The sequence below is a fragment of the Simochromis diagramma genome, unplaced genomic scaffold, assembly GCF_900408965.1.
Source record: "Simochromis diagramma unplaced genomic scaffold, fSimDia1.1 OVJJ01000159.1, whole genome shotgun sequence".
In the NCBI taxonomy this organism is placed as follows: domain Eukaryota; kingdom Metazoa; phylum Chordata; class Actinopteri; order Cichliformes; family Cichlidae; genus Simochromis; species Simochromis diagramma.
In genome coordinates, this window is record NW_024387197.1 from 3,013,066 (window position 1) to 3,035,325 (window position 22,260).

Below are 22,260 nucleotides of genomic sequence, written 5' to 3' on the forward strand. Positions count from 1 at the left end.
ATTTCACAAATATGATATTTAATTACCTAAAAAAAAAATCATTCCACACACCTTTTTAGTTTTTATTAACTACAATAATCTTGCAATGCTCTGCCCAAATGTGCTTATACAGCTTTATAGGCAGCTTCATGCAGACAGAATGAAGGCATCCAAATACAAAAAGTCCATTGCTCGTTTAATGTATCACCGCTTTAATTAGAGAGAAAAAAAGGATGGAATTGAGATGGTCTTAGAAAATTGGAACATTTATTTACACCAGCTAGTAGCAGAGACATACCAATACCATTAAAAAAACATAAGGTTTAAAGTGAAAGGTGTTTGCAAAACAAAGGTCCAATTTTCTGTAAAGGTGTAAAAGGATCCCCCGCCCTCCTCTGGGGTCTTCAGAGGGTAGTGCTGTCAGATGTTTTACAGGACTGGCGTGCATCATCTGTTAATGTCTTAATAAGGTCCCAAGAAGCACAAGGTGTTGTAACAACAATAACATGGCACCAGCCAGCTGGACATCAAGCAGCCTTTTACAAAGCACACTTGATCCGTTTGGCACAAGGGCCACTAACATTGGCTGTCAACAACAGATTAAGTTCCTGTGGGAGAGGGGGAGGTCGAGACCCTGAAACATCCATGAAGACATTTGCTGGGAATGACGTGTCACACTCAAAAGTCAGCGGGCAGACGTGTGTGTCGTGTTACCTGCTAAAAAAGATATGAATCTTCATCATCCAAATAAAAGTTTTTGCTTTCAGATATGATGCAAAATTGATTCATGGTGAAAAAACAAAACAGAACAAATGAAGGCAATGAATAGGACAGACCAACTGCTCTTTTAAACTCCAACAGTCTACATAGCTTTCCTAATTTACATTCATATATTTTTCTCTGTCACAATGAAAACATGAGTCAAAATCATTATTAAATATATTTAATAGAAAAACACAGAAAATATTAACAACCATCTTGGAAAAAAAGGATCCACTACAGTATTCCACAAGCAGAATATTTTGACTGTTTCAATGCAGTGGGGGCTCCCAGTGAATTCCAAAACTGGAATCTCAACCCATGCTCAAGGTCATGGTTGGCAGTGCCAATAATAGTTGACTGTGGCCACATCCCAAGAGCACCACTTTGTATCCTGTTATCTTTGGACACTCTGATTGAAAGGAGTCTCCTGTGGGCCACAGAAAGTGAAAACCCCTGTGCCGCTGCACGTGTTCTTTAAGTTGGAGATTCAAAAGCATCTTAAACCACGCCACCTCTTTAGGTTAGTGGTCTGGTTCTAAAGTTCCAACTGAAACAACAGCTGAGTATAAAGAGAAGAGATAGATGAGGAAAATTAAGCCTGTGACAGAATGATGACAGAAACTCTGTTAAGCTGAACTCAGTGGAATCACAGCCCATCATTCCTAGATGACTCCTCACAGCACCAGCCTGTCCTCCCCTCCCTCCTGGATGATCTGACCGATAGACTCCCGGTTCTTTGCCCTTATAAAGCACTGCCTCTTGCACTCCATCAGCTGCTCTAGGTCACGCCACATCTTCACCTGCTCCATGTTGGCGCTGTGGCTCTCCCTCACCGTCTTCTGTTCCTCTCGCAACTTCTGGAGACCACACGTGAAAAGAGATATTGGTGAAAAATACCCAGCGCAGACTCAGTTTGCTCAAAATTAAATGAACCCCAACATGATCACATTTGTGCCAACCTGGTGCAAACAAAAGTATGTTAAATCTGTCTCATTATGACATTCTACTGTCCTCTGTAGACCTGAGATAAAAACAACTGGCATTTATTCAAAGATAGAATTCAGATTTGATGCCATATATGTTAATATAACCTCAACTCAGCAAACTAGATGAATATTTATGGCATTTCTAGAGAATTCTATAAAGAATTTGCTTGCACTTTTATAGAGTAATACATAGAATTTACTGTTTGGTTTTGTGTCCTGATGTGAATGTTCAGGTGTATTCCTTACTATGCATTACTTTACTTCCAAAGCAAACTCTGTGAAACCTCCTTGACTACCCTGTGTGTCCTCAGATCATGTTCTTGACAGAATAAAGGAATATTTCCAAGTATTGACCCGTCCTAGAATCTGCTGGGTCAGCACTCGCTCAGCACACTTTTCTCACCTTGCCAAGTAACTCCTGTTCGGAAATATTCTTCATGTACACTTCCCTACAGTGAACAAGAGGAAGATTAGTAACATGTGTGCAACAGCCATTTCTCAAGCTGATTTCACCCCATGTATTAAAAATAAAGGTGTGTCATCACAACAGCAAGGAAACAGTGGCAGTAGATTAACTGGCTTTAGTGTAACGAGAGCCTGCTGAAATAAAAAAGGCCATTCATCTCGCAAGCAGCTGGCTGGCCTGGCTCAGCAGGCTCACCTCATGGCTTTCTTCTTCTCTTGCGGATCAGGAGACACGTAGGCCTTCATCTCCTCAGCTGCCCTCTGTATTTGCATCTCAAGGATCTGCCGAGGACAGAGAGGCACAGATCCGAGTTTACAGTTTGTCCCAGTGGGTGCTTGTGGGGGCAGGTGGCTTACAAAATGCTGCAACATTGTATGCACTCATGTTTCTAATTTGGCTTAAAAACAGCGATAACAGTGCACAGTCTCTGGTCCTGCTTTAAGTAACTACTGTATCTTTTCAAAATACTTGCCTGTGACATGGTGTTGATATGATGGTATCGGTTTTCCTTCTGTGCCATCTCATCCCTCAGTGCTTTCACCTCCTGTGATTTAAAGAGAGGATGGGCGTTCTTATATAACCATGCTAAAGATCAAACATGTACTAACACACGGGGGGGAAAAAAGCACGTAAAATTCACCTAAACTGCTGTGCATATGAAACCCTTGCACTATAATAATTATACCTGCTCCAGTTTTGATCTGTTGCTCTCCAAACCAGCAGCACAGCTTTCATACTGTGCCTTCTTTTCTTCATACTCTTGGCCTAACTCCTATGAAGAATCCGAGCAGGACACACCGGAACAGAAAAGCAAATCCATTACTAGACAGTCAGAACTGAGACAAATGCACTATTATCAACACTCGTGTCCCGCTCACAGCACTGTTTAATGTCAACAAAAGATCCCAGCTGTAGTTTTAGCACTTTAACTTCTTACAGAGTCTATTTATGTCTTCCCGTTGCAGCTCTTCATTAACAGACGTGACCCATTGAGATGTAAGAGCAATTCTGGGCACACATGTAGGAAAATTAAATCCTCTGCTCTAGCTCAGGGATGCAGGATGCTTTCCCATTATACATTGATTTATGGATCATGCAAATTACTCCTAATGGACCTTGTCCATGGTAGCATAATATAAAAGTGAACTTCTACTTGTTCGCAGAAACAGAATTAGGACTCACCGAAGATATTTTGGAGCATGAATTACCCACTCTTTCTGAAAGTTATACTCTGTAATGAAAAATCCGTACCAAATTCTTGCCAGGATCCTTTTTCTGACAGGCTGGGTGTTAAACAGGGATGCTGCTTTGTCATGTGAGCTGAAGGTCCTTGTTTCGGTGTGGTCTTTGGCACATCAAACTGCCTTTACAAACACCGTTTGATGTGCCGTGAGGTTTCTTTGAAGTTCTCGTTTAATAATTCAGATGATGCTCACCTGACTCTGCTGTCTCAGTGACCTTAGTTCTTTAATAATTGGTGCTAGCGCAGACTTCTTCTCCACTATCATTGAATTTAGCTTCTTCACCTTCAAAAAACACAAGATAACGGCACACACTGCATTAACAATAAAAACAAAACACAAAAAAGGAGTCCTACAGTAATCACACACACATGTACCTTTGTATGCATTCACAGACTTAAGAGTAAACAGCAGGTAATACGACTGTGACTAATGATGAAGTTAGACAGCATTGTCAACCAGATCAACATTTGGAGAAAGTGCCTATAGCGTGTGTGTGTAAGTAAGTAAGTATTGATTGAAACATTCCAGATTTCAGTTTTATGGGTTTGAAATGCCATTTTAAAATTTTAGTGTAACAGCGTCCTTTCAGCATGGATCCAGGTATATTTGATATCATCATTAACAAGCAATCTTACAGTCTGCAGAAGTACACACGCTACCGAATTCATAAAAAAGTCACAACTGATGTCCTGGGCTTCCACACAAAAGGATGATGATGGAAGTTATGAACTAGCATTCTTGTTGTAACTTCCCATTACTGATAACAATAAAATCAAACTTTCAGCTTTAATTAAATATCCCGAGCATCAACACAGAGGTTATTATTTGCTAACTTGTGCTGAATTTTCACTTGGCTGTAGTTATTTTAGACTTTCATAAACTCCCTAAAGGCCAAACTCCAGGGAAAGTGCAGATAAATAAATGGTGGCTAAATGAATAGTTCAAATCATGGACTGTGTGTGTGCATGCTGGTTCACTGTCCAGCTCAAGACAGGATCATAAATTTCACCTTTTCCCTGCTGTGGGAAAACAAAATGTGGGCGGTAAAAGAAGAAAAGAAAAAAAAGTCTATTACAAATTACAGTGAGCCTGTATCCACAATACAAGGGCCCTAAAACTGAATCAGCTAAATGGGCTTCAATCAATTAAACTGCAACACTGGTGCTTTTATTTTCAGTGGCATATCATATTCTCCTACACACACAGACACACATGTACACAGACACACATTGTTAAAGTTAAAGTTATGCTTTAACTGACAACACTGGAGACAATCATGTCATTTAAGTTCACTTTATCATCAATGCTAACAGTATTTGTTGGCACATGTGCAATAAGCCTTTTACGCCTATGGTAGACACTGCATGCTTATCGGGGTTCTGTCTGTAACTGTGTTGGCTACGTCCGAATGAAGATGTGAAGAACATTAAATTGGACATGCTCTGCTTTTCCTTATTTTCTGTCATAAACACAATGTTCCAATAGTGATTGCTCATACGCTCTTAGCAAGATGGCTAAAAGTTCAAATAATGAGGTACAAGTAATCCATGTCAATCAAAAGCTCAGAGTGCAGACTGCTTTAAACACTCAGTTGTTTCTTCTCCTGGCTTTATATGAACTCACTGAGAACAGACTAAATAATCGATAATCAGTATGTATCTATAGTAACTACTAAGCCTACAGTAAGTCAAATAGCACTTCAGATTAAAAAAAAAACCCCAAAAAGTATAGTCACCATTTCAGACATGTCATCCAGAGTGCGGCCCTTCTTCTCATCTAGCTCACTCTTGATGGCAGAAACCCTCTCCAGCTCTTCCTGAGTATCACTGTAGCCAGAGATACCCTTCTCAGCCTCCACGGCTTGCTTTAAAACACAGCACAAATAGTCAGATATTGTTTTTTAATGATTAGGAATATTGTCTTTGATTTCAGACATACCACCTAAATTCCCCAATAATTGGGATTCTGCATAAAATGCAAATTAATACGGAACGCAGCAATCTGAAATTCTCATAAACCCATATTTTATTCACAATACAACCAAGAAAACATACCAGCTGTTTAAACTGAAACATTTCACCATTTCAGGAACCAATCGTGTTACTGTCAACAGGTCAATAAATGATTGGGTATAAAAAGAGCATCGAGGAAATAAAAAAAGGGCAGGAAGGCAGAGGTAAACAGCCTAACAGCGGTAAAAATGGCCATGCTGCAGCATTTTTTGAAACATGTTACTGCAATCAAATTGAAAAAAGGCTAATATATTTCTTAAAATGTTCTCACGTTAAACATTTGATAGGTTTTAATACTCCATTTTGAATAAAATGTGGGTTTATGAGATTTGCAAGCCACTGCATTCTGTTTTCATTTACAATTTATACATTTCATGGAATTGGGGCTGAATATTGCTCCACGTAAAATTAACATTAACAGGGTGTCTGTCATTTGATCTCTGAAATGCATAAGGAGGTATGATGCTTTAAAAAAAAAACGTCCATTGCTTTATCAAATCCTTGTGTGGGATGCAGACAGAGGAAGAGCAGCAGATGGAACTGTCAGAAATAGTAGCTCAGCCTGCGTCAGAGAGCCCAAACAACAAGTCAGGTGCTGGGACCACACAAAGGTGTGAAGCCCTTTCTAGGAAACTTCTACCACTTCACTGTTAGCAGAGAGTATGTGAATGGGAGGATCAAGTGAAAACAACACATTTGGACTGACAGTATGACGAAGGGGGAGGAGGTGGGGCGGTTATTGTACGAATATGACAGTTCAGAGAGGACAGCAGGAGCAGTTAGGAAGATTTCTCTGGTCCAGGTCCAAATACTAAATATTAAATTATTACTGAAGGGTGTCTTTAATGAGACTTCCCTCACAATAGTCTTCAGAAAGTAACGTAAAGTTGTGAATCCCAGTCCTTCCTCTGCTTTATTGTAAATAAATGAATGATTCTGCTTCTCTCACGTGAAATTCAAAATCAGGAATTACCAGTTTCTGCTGGACAGCATCATGTCTCTGCTTGAGAATCTCCTCTGTGCGCTGCACGACTCCATAATCTGCTTTCAGCTCAGCGATTTCCTGGCGTTTCTTCTTGTATACTGTTCCCTTGCTGCGGAGTTTCGCCACTAATCGTTTCATCTTAGAAGAACAATGAAACAGAATTCGGCATTAGTCACAAACGCGAAGGAACACATTATGGACATGCCTGTAAGTCCTGGATAAACACATTTTGGGCAGATTGCTATTGCTTTTGGGTTTTTTGGTGGTGCAGTAATTAATACTGGAATTAAAACCAGCTCACAGATTGTAAAGGAAACAGGCCAGTCGGTGCCTTTCTATCGTTTGCGTTATTTGCGTGTTCTCCTAGTGGCTGCATGGGTTCTCTCCAGGTACTCCGGCCTACTCCCACAGTCCAAAGACATGCTTGTTTGCTTAATTAGTGAATCTGAATTAGCTGTAGCTGTGAACAAGATCATTTAGGCTACGTTCACACTGCAGGCGAAAGCGCATCAAATCCGATTTTTTTTTACCCTATGCGACACATATCCGATCATGGTATGACAGTGTGAACGGCACAAATCCGATATTTTCAAATCCGATCTGGGTCACTTTCGTATGTGGTACTGAATCCGATACATATCGGATGTTTCAGAAAGCGACTGCTGTTTGAACGGTCAAGTCGCATTAAATCCATCTTTTACGTCACTGACAGACGCCAATTATCAGCGCCGGAGAAGATAAGAACACTTTTATTTGTAGTGTGAACGAGCAGACAAAAAAAAAAAAAAAAAAAAATCGGATTTGATCAAAAAATCGGATTTGAGCATTAAAACCTGCAGTGTGAACGTAGCCTTAGTGTTACTCAAAGGTTGCATGAAAATACCCAGCAGCTCTATATTCAATATGTCCACTATCCCTCCTCTACACATGCCCAAACCATCCCTGCCTTACCTCTCTGACTGTCTCCAAACAACTCAACCTGACTGTACCTCTGATGTGTTCATTTCTAGTACTTCCCTCGCTTCCATCAAAGATTTTAGTATCAACTCTGGCACTTACAGCTCTGCCTCCTGTCTTTTTTCCAGTGCCACCATCTGCTAACATTAAATCATAGCAGGTGTCAATGCAGTCTTGTAAACCTTCCCTTTCACTCTCACTGCTATCCTAATGTCAAATGTCACCTCCGATACTCGTCCCCAGCCGCCCTGCCTGCACTCTCCTTCACCTCTCTTGTGAGCTGCTGCTCCCAGATATTTGAAGTCAACTAACTTTACTACCTCTACTTGCTACTTCACCTTTCCACCTGCCTCCCTCTCGAGTACACGTATCCATTCTGTCTTACTACTACCGACTTTTAGTTCTCTTCTCTCTAGATCATACCTCCAGGAAAGAAGACAAATTCCTTGTTTTCTTTCCTCACCAATTCATCTGGTAACTCTTCGCTACTTTTGTTGAGCCAGAGTTCAGGCAGGATTTGAGCTTGTCTCAAATCCTGCCTGAACTCTGGCTCAACATTCTTCCTTCTTCAGCTTCCACCATTTAATCTTTGCCTCTGGCTTCACTTGCTTCTTCTTCTTAATGTGATCCTACAGACTCAGATTCTCCCTGGACCCCACCTTGCAGTCTCCAAACTCTTTCATATTGTACCTTCTGCATAGAATATAGGCCATCTGCATGCACCTACCTCCACTCATTTACATCACCTCTTAAAGTATGTGAACACCACAGCTTTACCATTTGTCTTTCTGCATTTCTATCCTTAATACCATCCGTGCCCAACACCACCTCCTCACCTCTGTCCTTCATCTACATGTCCATTGAAGTCTCCTCCAAACACCACTCTCTCCCCTCTCTGCCACTTCCTTTCTCTTTTCTACCTAATATTCAATTTGTTGGACACACACACACACACTGACAACATTCATCATCACCCCTTCAATTTCAAGCTTCAAGCTCATCATCCTATCTGACACTCTCTTCACCTCCACAACACTATTCACTTACTCTTCACGCAAGCTCACCCCTGCTCATTTCTCTACATATCTACATTATGGGAGAACAGCTTGAGTACATCTCTAATGCTTCTGACCTTGTTTCCCTGTAAGTAGTCTCCTGCACAATATATCCACCTTCCTTTTTTCCCCATCATGTCAATCAGCTCTCTCCCTCTACCAATCATAATCCCTACATTTCAGGTCCCTATTCACACCCCCACACTCGTGCCTTTCCTTCCCTTACTACCTCCGAACACGCTTCCCCGGCCAACAGTAGCACAGTTTCCACTGGCACACTGCTGGCCAACAGTACTGGAGGTGGTTGTTGTTGACCTGGGACCCGACCAATCCGATATAGAAGTCTCACTCTTGATGACCTGCGTGTTTGATTTGGCAAAGAATTTACGTCACCTGCACTTCCTGATGCAACCCTCCCCATTTATCTAATGTAAATATTGATTATAGGTCCTTCAAAATACCAAGACACATACATTTTGATATTATTGATGGTTCTGTGAAGCACATTAAAACCTGCTGTAACAAAGAAAGTGTAAAGTTGATATGGAAACTGCAATGAAAGAGGCCTAAACACAGTTTATATTTGGAGGCATGGTGTCCGGCACAGCTGTGATACTATGAAAGGCTACAGGAGAAGACAATGGCTTGAGCCAGGGGAGGGAAGGGATTAGAGAACAGCAGCGGCTGCAATGAGGAGGCCTGGAGGCCATGCTATGATCTGAAAGAGTCACCCGATCCTTTGAGATTCACAGCCAGCTATGTGCAGCAAACAGCTTCATCTGACAGAATAACTGCTTTAAGTGGATGCTCACTTACTCCCCACCCCAAATGTCTGCTGGGACACACTGAAACTCCTCCACAATGAAGAGCAGCTATAAATGAACACGGACACAGAAGAACAGCCCCAGAAATCACAGAATGTGCTTCATGCGGATCAATGCGTGTGTGTTTGTGCGCACATTTATTCTTTGTGTATTGTGGAACGTCAAGGGCAGACGTGACCGCAAGAGGAATTAACACAGCAGAATTATACTGCATAGTGTTCCTGACACTGTATCCCCAAAACAACTGCTGTTAAAATGGACGGTGGCTCATTCAGCAGTACACCCACACACATGCAGACCAGTTAACAAAACCCTCAACCGTGCAGCGTATGCTCCAAATAACTGCACGTGGGACAAACAGCAGGAAATCAAAATAAATCCACATTATTTCAAGTTTTTAAAAAAAGCGTTAGTCTGATTTGTGACTGAAGTACGACTAAATTTAACCAGAGTGACGAGGATGCTGGTTAAAATGGTTTCTTGTTACTTTCCAACCAATGACGAACAGATGCCGTCATCCCCCCTCAGAGAGACCCTGCAGTTGGTGGGCGGCATGTGATGACACGTAATGGTCAGAATGGAAAATACCTCTGATAAAGTGATCATCTCCACTGCGGCTGATAGCCCGAAACTACAGGAGGAGTCTGATAAGCCACATTTGACAAAACATTTTCCATTCAGTTCATTCATGTGTCGTCTCAAGGGCCTCTTTGTTTCTACAAACAGCTCTCTAATTTCAGTTAAAGAGTCTCAAATTGATTGTAATACATTGTCATGACTAATGTAAAATATAATAGTGTGCCTCATACTTCACTGTTTCTAACTATATTTCGTGGTGGAGAGTTTGTGTCTATTTATTGTGTAACCAAACATGTCCATTTGTTTAAAATAATGATACTATTAATGTAGTTAATAGTTACATACAAAGTCACATTTTCCACATCAGCAACTTAATGCATTCCTTTGCCAACACAGTTCATGCAGCTTGTTCTGTGGTTCAAAAGGCTGCCATATAAAATGTGTTCCCTCAGCTGAGAATCTGCATCACTCTAACAGTACGCTCCCAGGAAAAGAATTTGCAAAAGTGCCGCGTTTCCATTTTACATTAAACGGAAACTCTGCTGTGAGGTCTGTTGTGTTTTCATCATATGCTACAGTATTGCCTCTTTACCACTAACATAATGTCAATGCAGAGCTGTTCTGGCTTTGGTGCCTTTTGGGGAACAGCCTGGATTTCAACAGGTTTTGGGGCTCATTACTAAATGCTTTTACTGGTTGTACTAACAATTTTGGGATGAAAATCGCAGTGTACAAAATCTTTTTTTGTTTTTGTTTTTAGGGATCATGGATCCAACTTTGGGCCCAGCAATATTGCTGTGCTGTGCTGGTGTCAGCTTTAGGAAACCATGGAAACTGATTCTAGAAAATTGAGCTCTGATGGTCCCAGCGCAGCTCCCATTCATTAGCATCTCTCTGCTCTTTCAGAGCAGTCACTGTCAGCTCTGTAACTTTAAATTTAGTCTACTGGCCAGCTGAGAAGTGATTACTTAAGTCTTTTTTGATTCAAGCGCCAGATTTTGTTTAAGTTTATTCTATGTTAAGTTCACTTCAACTGATCGGCATGAGTAAACCATACCATGTGTCTGAAAGGACAAGGAGTACATCTTGTCATGGGATATAAATAGAGAGCAAAGTCTCTATACCCAAAGACTGCACAAGGTTTTTTTGTCCAGCTGACTTGAATTAGGAGACTGATTACACTAAAGATTAAGAAAAAGGCCAACTTTCAGGAAGTTTGTCCAGTACAATCCTTGTTCTGGACATTCTCTCTTTTGTGTTCTATTTATGACTGTGCATGGGAATGTGGGGGAGAGCAGGGAAAAGGGATAAGTAACATTAGACAGTGAGCCTGTCTGTGTTTGGATAAGAACAAAAATAGCTTCTTGTGTTTTCTGTGGATTGCAAGTCTTCTAGCACTTTCTTTGATAAAGCTGGAGATGATAGCGGTGTCCTGTTTCTAAAAACTCCTTTTTTGTGGAGCCCCAAAAAAACAAAAAACACACACGCACACACACAAAAATCCCCAGCAAATATTGCAGTGAGTGTGTGAACCGGCAGTGTACCTCATCACCACGAATGACCTCTTCCCCATCTGAGCCTTGTGTCTGGTTTGTCCTCTGCCTCAGCTCCCTCTCTGCCGCAGCCAGCTCCTCCCTTGCTTCCTGAAGCTCCTCTGCCTTTGACTCCTTCCTTCGAGCGATGATGGAGGCCTACAAGGGTCAGGTTATAGATGTATACAAACACGATAAATCCATGGAAAATATGAAAAAATGAAAGAGCTGAAAAAAACAAAAAAAAAAACATTTTTCCTATGACACACACTGAGTCGTTGACCTTTCAAATGAAAAATATCTTAACCTATTTAGGAACAGATGGACAAAGGGATGAATGATTGTACAATATACATCTTTAGAGTGAAAAACCTTAAGAATTTGAGTTTTCTGAAATAAACACAGGGTCACAGTAAGATGTTTTGCATTCAGGCCTATCCTTTGGTCTATTTGCATGTTCTACGCACACTTATGCAAGCTCCATTTGCTCAGCAATCAATCTTTCCTCCAACTCTGTTATGAATATAATTCTGTAGTCCCTTTTGTGGATTCTGAAAGGTCTCTGTTCCATAAACATCCAAAATTTCCAGTTTGTATGGTGTGTGTACTATACTGGTGCAGACATGCCCCTTTTATCATACCACAAATTGCACATCCTGGATTCCTCTCCTCGTGTCTCTTACCATAGATGTGAGCAGAAGAAGCAATTAACAAAATGAGACATTGTTCCCTAAGAGCCTCATTTTAAAGTAATTAAATATGATGTTTGGCACAACTGTATCAAAATTTGTTTGGTTATTGCTCGGCTACAACTTTATATTATGATCTCAGAAGTAACAATGTTCTTAACATGAATTACATTAAGGTTCCTTTTAACCTGTGGGAAAAAAATGTATCTGATTAAAGAGTCAAAACTAGACAGAACAATGAAAGATGACTGAAAGAATGAACACAGTCAGCACCTGTTGCCTGTAAAGGGAGAGTTTGTCATCCATGGGGTCATATCTCATCATCCTCTTCTCAATCAGCTGGTTTATCTGAGAATCTGCTTCTTTAATCTGTGAAAGAGGAAATTAAAGGACATTTAGAATCTTGAAGGTACACAAGCATAATACCAAACCCTGGTCCTCCAGACCTTGTCCTCCAGCTCCTGGAGATCAGCCTGGCCCATCGCAGGCTCTGATGCCACCTTCTGCAGGAACTGCACGGTACGCCTCATGCCCTCCAGCTCCTTGGGAAGCTTCTCAGAGACCATGTAGGAGTTGATCTTGATCTCCTCTTCGAGTCGCTTCATTAAGCCTGAAAGAGACCAATCTTTTCTTTAAGCTATTTTAAACCTCTTTCAGGCATTCAGTGCCTAATAACAAAAATATATGGTAAAAAAACTATTCTGCCAAAATGTTATTGTAGAAAGACAAGCGCTTATTAAATGTATACTAAACATCAGCAGCCCCATTTAGTGTTCCTAAAAAATTTGTAGCGCTTCTGATTATTGACTTTAATTGTGCAGGTCCATCTCTGTCTGCACCGCAGTCGTTTTAGAAACTGCAAATGTGTAAATCTCTCATTTGGCTAAAGACGCCAACAGCAGATGAGAACAAAAGGCGACAATTTCACCATCAGATAAGCTCTATTAGAGCACTTCAAAGATCAGCATAATCAGAGGGTCTCAGCAGATGAAAGCCCGTTAGCAGAGAGACACCCGCATCACACTCTGTTGTGACCTTGAATCCACCCATCCAGCTGTATGCATGGAGCAGGGACATGGCTACTCACTCTCTGGATTAGCATCTGCTGCAGCTTGTCGCAAATCCTTCAACTGCTGCTCTGATCTCAGCAGCCTCTGCTCAGCCTGAAACAGCTGAACACACAAAAACAGTCACAGATACAGGCACTGTCAGGAAATCAGAGCACTATTTTCATATGAACTCATCTTCCTGTTTTCTGCATTGATGTGCCAGTTTTCAGTCTATAAAATATCTAGAAACAATGAAAGTGAAAATAAAAAGAAGACTTTAACATGTGTTAGTCAGCCTGAGGCAGCAGTCGTGGATGTGTTTGATACCAATGAGACTGTGCGCCAACTGTTTGCAATGCTGTATCGTATTTTTTTGCTGTTGTACACTTCTTATGTTAAATGCTAAAATCTGACAAATGCAAAAATAGAAAACTCACTCAGCAAAGTAAGTCCTTCTAGAATCTAGTTTTGCCACCTGGCAGCCACACTGCAAATCCTCTGAGCACCAATTTGGCCAGTTATTTTAAAGCATTAAACTACAGACATTAGACTCATTTTATATCATTTGTTGCATGCAGCTCACTGTGTGACCAGTGAAACACCTCTTTTTTGTCAGTGTACAGAAGACAGAAATCTGTCACCTCAACTAAAAAAAAGGGCTTAAATTGTAGAAATAATTGTCTAAAATTACAGTAAAATTTCTGGTAGCTCATTGCCCAGAATATCCTGCATTTATAATTACTTGTTAATTCACAGAAAATATCCTTGTTCTGTTTTGTCATTGCCGTTTCTCTATTAGTTAATGACATTGGTGTATTATGAATGGTCATGGGTGAGGGCTACATCAGCAGGAAAAGCTGTAAAACTTACAAACAAACACAAAATTTATACCCTCCTTTACAGTGTTCAAAGCCAGCCAGTGGGCCAGACTGGACTCTTTGGTGGGCTGATTCTGTGTGACAACGCTCACTAAACACTAACAAAAATAGTCACAGACAGATAATTATTATAGAATCAACAGCCAAAAGTGATAAAAAGGTGCTTACAAAGGTTGCCCAAAATGGCCCAAGATAAGGTTTCTAAAAGCTTTTTCCCAAGAAATTATATTTGTTCTTACAGAATTCCTACACAGATTTCAGTTCAGTTTCTTTCTTGTGATGTATCAGCCAAAACTAAACTGAAATGAAAACAAAAAACTAAAACAAACAATAAAAACTCTGTGAGCAGAAAACTCCACATTAAATCCAAACCCAGATTGTGCCAGACACAGTTTTGTTTTTTTAAACTCCATCGAGCAAGAAAGGAGAAGCAAAAGACAGTGAGAAAAGGCAGTGTGCATAACGGCCCACAAACTTGTTTAACTTGACTGTCATGACTTGCTAAAATATACTGTGATGAACAAAAGCGCTGATAAATGACACAAGTAATCCCAAGTATTTACCTGATTCTTTTGCTCTTGCTTCTGTTGAGTCAGCGCCTCCTCCCTCTCCTTCTCCACCCGCAGCTGCCTGGCCTGCTCCAGCATCCGCTGATGGTTAGACACCGACTCCACCTAGTGGAAAGAAAACACCATTCAGTGCTGCGGCAGTCATCGGAGGGTCAGCAAAAATAACTGCGACCCTCTGACAGAGTCAGGTTTCACCTTTTAACAGGGCCTGTAAGTAAGACCTAGAAATTCAGCACCTCATTACTTCTAGCCTTGTTAAGCAGCCTTGCAGCCTGTCACATCCCTGTCAGGTTTATTAGAGGAGCTGATAATATATGTTTGAGGTCATGTTTTCATTCCACAGTCAATTCTAAAGCCTTCCAAGCATTGCAGGAGTGCCGCAGCCTCCCAGAGCAGTCTGCCTTACCCTCTTCTTCAGCCTCTCCACACGTTTGATGAGCTGGTCTTTCTCTTCCTCCATGGCACTAATGTCCTGTTATTGCAGAAAAGATGAATTAATGTCATGAATGTCAGTTAAGCTTATGAAAAAGTTCTGTCATTTATTACACAACAAATATAAATTGAAATCAATATGTGAGTTTCATACTGACGAAAGATTATAATCAGTAACTTCTAACAAGCAGTGTAGTAGTCGTAGTAAAGAGTAGTAAAGAGTAAAGCGCGACTACAGTGTGAAAAAGTGTTTGCACCCTTCCTGATTTTCTAGTGTTTTGCATAATTATCACACTTACATGTTTCAGGTCAAACACATTTTAACATTAGACAAAAATAACCAGAATAAATAGAAAATGCAGTTTTTAAAGGATGATTTCATTGATTAAGGGAGAAAAGTTTTTCAGACCTACCTGGTCCTGTGTGGAAAACTAATTACCGCTCATGTTAAATCAAGAATTAACTCTGATAAACGACATTTTTGGAAAACAGAACCGGTGTGATGGCTGGAGCAGGCACAAATATCTTAAAAAAACAACACAAAAGGAACACCCTAACCCCAAAAAGAAAAAAGGCTGATGTCACATTTAAAAATAATAATAATTAAAAAAAAAAAAAAAAAAAAAGGTACATCATGCCAACAGTAAAACCTGGAGGTGGTATTGTGATGGTTTGGGATGTTTTGCTGCCTCTGAACCTGGAAGTCTTGCAGTAGTAAATGGAAGCATGAATTCTGCCGTCTACCAAAGCATCACAAAGGAGAATGACGGCCATTTGTTCGTGACCTCAAGCTGAAGTGCCCTTGGATTTGCAGGAGGACAATAATCCAAATCACACCAGCAAGTCCACCTCTGAATGGCTTAAGAAAAAATAATAATAACTTTGAAGCGGCTTAGTCAAAGACCTGACCTGAACCCAATTGAGATGCCTTGAAAAGGAAATTCATGGTCAAAAACCCTCCAGTTTCGCTGTGTTACAACAATTCTGCAAAGATGAGTGGGCCAAAATTCCTCCACAGCGCTGCAGACTCACTGCCAGTTGTCGCAAACACTTGATTGCAGTTGTTTCTGCCAAGGGTGGCCCAACCAGTTATTAGGCTTAGGGGGAATCACTTTTTCACACAGGGCCATCCAGGTTTGGATTTTTTTCCCCCTTAATAATAAACACCTTCATTTAGAAACTGCATTTTGCATTTATGTGTGTTATCTTTGTCTAATACTTAAATTTGTTTGATGATCTGAAATATTTAAGTGTGACAAACATACAAAAAAAAAGAAAAAAAAAATCAGGAAGGTAGCAAACACTTTTTCACACCACTGTATTTGTTACCCTTCTTATTTCTGCTGTGGAGAAGCCTGAAGTCCTCAGCTGCTCACACTCCTTATGATAAGTCTTAAATCCTTCCACCAGCTCTTCATACTGTCAACACACATTATTTACCTTTTTATTAAAATAGCAGTTCCAGTAATCCAGGAGGTGTATGTATCTTTAATATGCTGACAAACCTGGTGATAAGTGTCATTGATGATATCATCCTGCAGAAAATCTGCAGGCACCTCGAGCTTAACAAGAAAACGAGCCAAGTAAGCCCTCTTCTTCAGCTCAGGGACTCTCTGCAGCAGCCAGTGGAGGATTGGGTGAATCACAGGTTTGCTGCCAGTCACCAGACCCTGTCTGAAGCTGCTTCTGCAGGGAGGGATGAAGGAAGAGAGCTGATTCAAACTGCAGAAGGTGAATGGTAAAACATGGAAGATCCACTGCTGCGTTTCACTGGTAGTGAGGTGATTACAAGATTTAAGGTACTTTATTTATGTGAATTCACTGTAAACAGTGAAAACTAAGGAAAAGGTGAAAAAAAATGAGAGCTCTATGAATGATGTGCATGTTGAGTTTAATTTTATCAATTAATTTAATTTGATTTATACAGTGCTAGTTCACAGCAACCATCATTTTATGGTGTTTTGTACCATAAGCTAACAACCCTACGATATTAAAGAGAAAAACAGAACAGCCCCATAGTCCTCTGTGAGCAAGCACTTAGTGACAGCAAGAAGAAAGAACTCCCTTTTAACAGGAAAGGATCTCTGGCAGAACCACACTAAGTGAGGTCAGCAATGTGCCAGAACTGGCTGAAGGGTGAGTGGAAACAAAATAAAGAGCATAGAGAAACAAAGGCAAAATACGAACAATTGGTCTTTTATACTTTAAGATTTTTCACAGGGCCCATTTATCAAAAGCCAAAACATCCTGTGTTTACACAGTTTTGAATCATCATTGTGGGCATGTCCCATATGCCCAGTACATATGGGCATGTCCCATATGTACTGGTATGTACAATACCAACAAAACGTTCCACCAGGGGTGGGGACCCTTCCTGAAATTATTTGCAAGAGACACTTGAAGAGTGGAAAGAGATGCTCAGTGCACCATGCTGGTTCAGGATCACCTGATCCAGCCGTGACTATACAAGCTTTAACAATAAATAAAATTTGAAGCCTAATCTACAAAGTCAAGAAGGTGCCCGTCTCCCAGAATTACCCTGAAACTATTTTATGTTATAGATGTTGAATTAAAAAAAAAAAAACTAACAAAACACTTTGAGTGAAACAAGAAATAGTGTACAACGACAACTTGTCAACATTATAAACATCAGAATTCGATAAGGCGAAATTTAGCTGAAAGTGCCTGCAGATACTTACACATCAGAGAGGTTACCAGGAGGTTTGTATTTCAGCATCCCCAGCAGAGCACATATTCTCTTCACAGTCTGTTCAGGCATTTCTTCACGGATGTCTATGGCTTGCTATAATAATAAACATCAGTGAGAGTCCCACGTTATTTCTATGAACACCACACATAATCACTCGGTGTTAACCCTGAAACAAGTGTAATGAACTTTAGCGTCTAGTGTTGGTAAAGATATCTGATAAATGTATCGGTTCACCTTTGGGTCGATTTCAGCCAGAACATCGTTTAAAATCTGCAAAAGCTGCATCGGTTCAAGTGAGTCAAACGTGATGAGATTGAAGTTCTTCTTGAATGGTTCCCTGTTCAGCTGTTCGACGATGAATTTCAACTGTTCGCTCATCTTGGAAAAGTGTGATTTGATGCACTTAGTGGCTCTTCTTTGCTTGATTAGCCAGCTAACGCTAACGTAACTACGCTTTCTGTCGTCGACTAAGTTAGCTTAGCACGCAAACCCGTAAAATAATTATTTAAAATCGTGCTGGTTGCGCAAAGAAGTCACTATTCAGAAATTATAACAACAATTGCAAAATCGTCTTACACAAGTTTTAAGCAGCTAGTTAATTAGCAGAAGGAAAAGCAACGGTTACTGTGGAAACCATAAAGACGGCGTCACTGATTGGTTGCTAACCGGAAGTCGCTCTTGCGGTCCGTTCAAGAGTTGTGTTCAGCTAATCCAAAACATAGTTTTGGTTCAACGGACAAAACAGTGGCGGTATAAAAGTATTCTACAATCACTGGTCAGAGGAGTAAATGAAGAAAACCTCAGTCTAGTGTCATTCACGATCGAAATATATGAGCGCAATGCCATATATAAACCCTATGCCTGAGGTGAACATATCAAATAAGTTCAATTCCCCAAGCTAAAGTGAATAAAAACGCAATTTTCTTGAATATGTAGTGAGCATCAAGTTTAAATTATCCCGTGAGAATAGGAAGTGTGGTACGGACAGAATAACCGTAACTCCAACACAATGTTTAGACAGTCCTAAAATTTCAATAATCTGTCCGGTGTGTACCTGAACGCACCAACTTAAACATTTGAGCCGCCAGGAGGCGACATTTCCGCATGTTAACTGTATTTCAGTTCTCTACACGCTGAACTTTGGTCGGATTAGCCCTAGTTTTCAGAACACAACTGAAAGGACAAGTGTGCGGTGTTGCAAAATATCACGCCAGGAGCTGGGTGGGAAAGAAGGAAAGATTAGTGTGTTTCTCAAAAAGAGGTCAGGCTGTATTTGCGCTTACAACAAAGTTTTGTGAACCTCGTTTTTTCTTCATCTAACTGAGATTCTGCACACACAACATCACAAAATCCTCACCATGTGGGACAGGCAGGGTTTCTTACTTTGAAAGTGTCAGTTTGTCTCCTTTTATAAGACCACATATTTCGCAATAGCTGTGCTGTCATGCTAGTTTTCATTTCCTGGTGGATTCCTATTTTTCAGCTGTAACCGTCTGTACCTGGAGACAGTTTGGGGTTAAGAGGAAGCAATTCAGAAAACCAGCAGTGTTCATTTTGATGTGTTTGCGGTTTAAATCACATCTCTGATTTAGCCCCGCCTCTCTCAGCTGCGACTGACAGAGGCAAAACACCAGAGAGCTGCAGGATTCAGTCTGACACCAAGCACAGAGGAAGGCAGACGATCTCCAGAGAACAGCGCAAGAAGGAGATCAAGTTGGAGAAAAGGATAACCTCGCATTTTGTTGGACTTTGTTAAACGGAGTAAAGCGGATTTGATTCTTATGATTGTGAGTAAAGACTGTAAAGTATGTTTTATTTCCATTTTAAGTGGATTACTCTGAGTAACACCTTGAACTCGTAGCACGATGGAAGCTGTTGGAAAGAGTCAAGTTGAGCTTTGGAAATGCTTCTGCTGGTAGCTTATTGAACAGTTTGTGTCAGAGTAATAATGGTTGAGCCAGCTGGGTTTGTGGAAGCATGGAGAGCGCAGTTCCCTGAGTCTGATCCCCCTAGCATGGAGCTCAACTCACTGGGGGACATTGAGCAGGAGTTGGACAAATGCAAGTCATCCATCAAACACCTGGAGAAGGAAGTAAACAAGGAGCGCTTTCGCATGATCTACCTGCAGACTTTGCTCGCAAAGGAGAGGAAGTCTTACGATGGGCAGAGATGGGGGTTTAAAAGGATGGCAGAGACAAATGATGAAGACAGCCAGAGGTCCAGCATAGATGAGGCAGGAGCAGAGGAGCAGCAGCACAAGTACAGGGGGCCTGGTAAGACAGTCAAGTGCAAACCTCATGCAGACATTGAGATGGATTGTGCCCCTGACAGCAAACAGAAGGGTGGGGTGTCACCTGTCCGCCAAGACTCTGAGCTTCCTGATTTCCCAGTGGGTCCGGGCTCGGTGGCAGCTCTTAGATCCAACTTTGAGCGCATCAGGAGGGCAAACTCCCACACAGCGGGAGATTGCAAGGGGCTGTCAGTGACAGGAGGCCAAGAGAAACCCTTCTACGTAAACATGGAGTACCATCAAGAGCGAGGGCTGGTCAGAGTCAACGACAGGGAGGTTTCAGACAAGATCAGCAGCCTGGGCTGTCAAGCCATGCAGATGGAGCGAAAGAGGTCCCTGCATTCACTCCCAGGGAACCTGTCAGCCGCCACGGGGGATATCAGCAAGGCCGTTCAGAGAGGCAGATCCACCGAGGGGAACTGCAGCTACAACGGGTCATATGAAGACTCCGAGGTCAGCCCACACCCCCTAAAAGAAGGCGAGGGGCGCTACTCTATGGGGAAATCTGAGCGGCAGCCGGTGGAGTGCCACGCTTACACCAGCGTGTACGTTGGGGGGATGATGGGTGATGGGGATATGCGAGTCATCCACATCAGGGACCACGGCACAGATGAGGACGCGCACCTCACCTGGCCGAGGCGCTCCTACTCTCCAGGGAGCTTCGACGACGTGGGAGGAGGCTACACGCCGGACTGCAGCTCCAACGAGAACCTGACCTCCAGCGAAGAGGACTTCTCCTCAAGCCAGTCCAGCCAGGTGTCTCCCAGCCCCACCACCTATCAGATGTACAGGGAGAAAAGCCGTTCACCCTCCCAGCAGTCCTTCGACAGCAGCAGCCCGCCCACACCTCTGTCTCAGATTCGCCTGAAGCAGCAGGGAATGATTTCTGACACCTGCATCACTGGACTCCGCAAGGCGAGCCACATCTGGCCCAGTGATGGAGACTCCACCACGTCCAGCAGGACCTCTCATGACAACAGCATTCAAGGAGATCTAGGTAGGTCTCTAATACACAAATGTTAATGTGATCTGACACTTAAATTGAGTCTGGTGCATGAAGATGATACACATCCAAAGCCCGCTCTAATCCCTCTCTGAAACATGTCTGTCTGCCCTTGGTGGCCCAGATCCCGAATTAGTCAGTGATGTGTAAAATGCACCTGTAATCACTCAAATAAAGTCTCAACATTCTGTGCCTGATACACTAAATCCGTCCTAAAACGTTTCCATAACCCAGAGGACTTTTCAGCAGCCTTACTTATCTTTTGCGATAAAAGTTGCCTTAAAAAAGGAGGCTAGGTTTAATGAAGATTCATCTTCTTTTGTTAGGAGAGCTTTATTTCCTCCTCCTCACAAGCCTCATCCGTACTGGCCGGCTCTGTTAGGCTCGATCATCAGCTGCCATCAGGCTGTTTGTGAGCAAACTGTGGCCCTAGTGTGCATATCCCGAACAGCAGAACCTTTGCACTTCTTTGAGCAGGGCTTTCTTTACCCTTTTGTAAGCAGGCCTGCCCTCTCCTTTTCACCCCTCTCTGCTCTTTGCCCCACTGAGTGCTGCAGTACTCTCGCAGAGATGCTCTGGCTGAGACAGCATCTGCCCCCCGGGGCTTCCCGGTCGCTCAGCCCTATCCACCCTGAGTGTTTTTGTGTCAGCGCGCATCAACGTTGTTGTCCTTAGTGTGGTGTAATTAACTTAAAGGGGTTTGTCTAGCGTGATAAATTTAGGGCGGTTCTTTGTTACGGGTGGTGGGTTGGAAAAAAGCGCTGACAACTCGCTCAACGAGGAGGATCGAGGGGACTTTAAGTGTGTCATGTGGCTTCCAATCAAAACACCCGCCATCGGTGTTTCCTGTTGTTATGCTCCAGCATAATAGGAGAATCACTCACTGAGCAGCAGTATTGACATGTTAACAATATAACATTGTTAGGAGGGATAAGTAGAGTGGTTGGGGTAACTTGGTAATACCAAGGACAGAAGGGCAGGCGGGAGCATTTGTCATAATAAAAGATACACAAGGACACCCATCATCGCTGGTTGAGGCCAGATCCTCACCCAAGACGGATTGGGAAGCAGAGTGCTTGTTGGAAGATTGGAGCTAGAAAACTGTGTGTCTCTACCCCCCCAAAAAAGAAGCATTATCCACTCAGGGTCAGATTAAGCAGATGAGCAGAGTAGTGTGTTTTTGTTACATAAGGTGATTCGGTCCAAAGCTCTTTGACAAAAAGCATGTGACAAGTGAGCAGATCGTCTGTGATATAATC

General features: G+C 41.9%; 2 protein-coding genes across 5 annotated transcripts in view; one reads left to right on the forward strand and one right to left on the reverse strand.

Moving 5' to 3' along the window:
• Positions 1–906: 906 nt before the first annotated feature.
• Positions 907–19,265, reverse strand: ift81 (intraflagellar transport 81 homolog). Of its 4 annotated transcripts, none has more exons than XM_040049996.1 (19): positions 19,092–19,264; positions 17,943–18,086; positions 17,698–17,801; positions 16,504–16,684; positions 16,328–16,417; positions 14,973–15,038; positions 14,561–14,671; positions 13,158–13,242; positions 12,517–12,680; positions 12,344–12,439; positions 11,394–11,540; positions 6,423–6,572; positions 5,173–5,301; positions 3,630–3,719; positions 2,879–2,965; positions 2,666–2,737; positions 2,389–2,474; positions 2,131–2,176; positions 907–1,598 (listed from the first exon to the last, which is right to left on the reverse strand). In XM_040049996.1, the coding sequence occupies exons 1-19, from the start codon at positions 19,164–19,166 to the stop codon at positions 1,416–1,418; spliced, it is 2,106 nt and encodes a 701-aa protein (XP_039905930.1). In that variant the 5' UTR covers positions 19,167–19,264; the 3' UTR covers positions 907–1,415. The 4 variants fall into 4 exon arrangements, with proteins under 4 accessions (XP_039905930.1, XP_039905931.1, XP_039905932.1 ...); XM_040049997.1 differs by having other exon boundaries at positions 17,943–18,925; positions 19,066–19,228; XM_040049998.1 differs by having other exon boundaries at positions 17,943–18,925; positions 19,092–19,225.
• Positions 19,266–19,269: 4 nt separating this feature from the next.
• The window catches only part of si:dkey-91m11.5 (PH_BCR_vertebrate and RhoGAP_Bcr domain-containing protein), a 31,336-nt gene continuing 28,345 nt past the window's right edge, over positions 19,270–22,260 (forward strand). Inside the window, exon 1 of the mRNA XM_040049991.1 lies at positions 19,270–20,995. Coding sequence (XP_039905925.1) covers positions 19,657–20,995 — 1,339 coding nt within the window. The 5' untranslated portion in view covers positions 19,270–19,656. The remainder of the gene's footprint in view (positions 20,996–22,260) is intronic.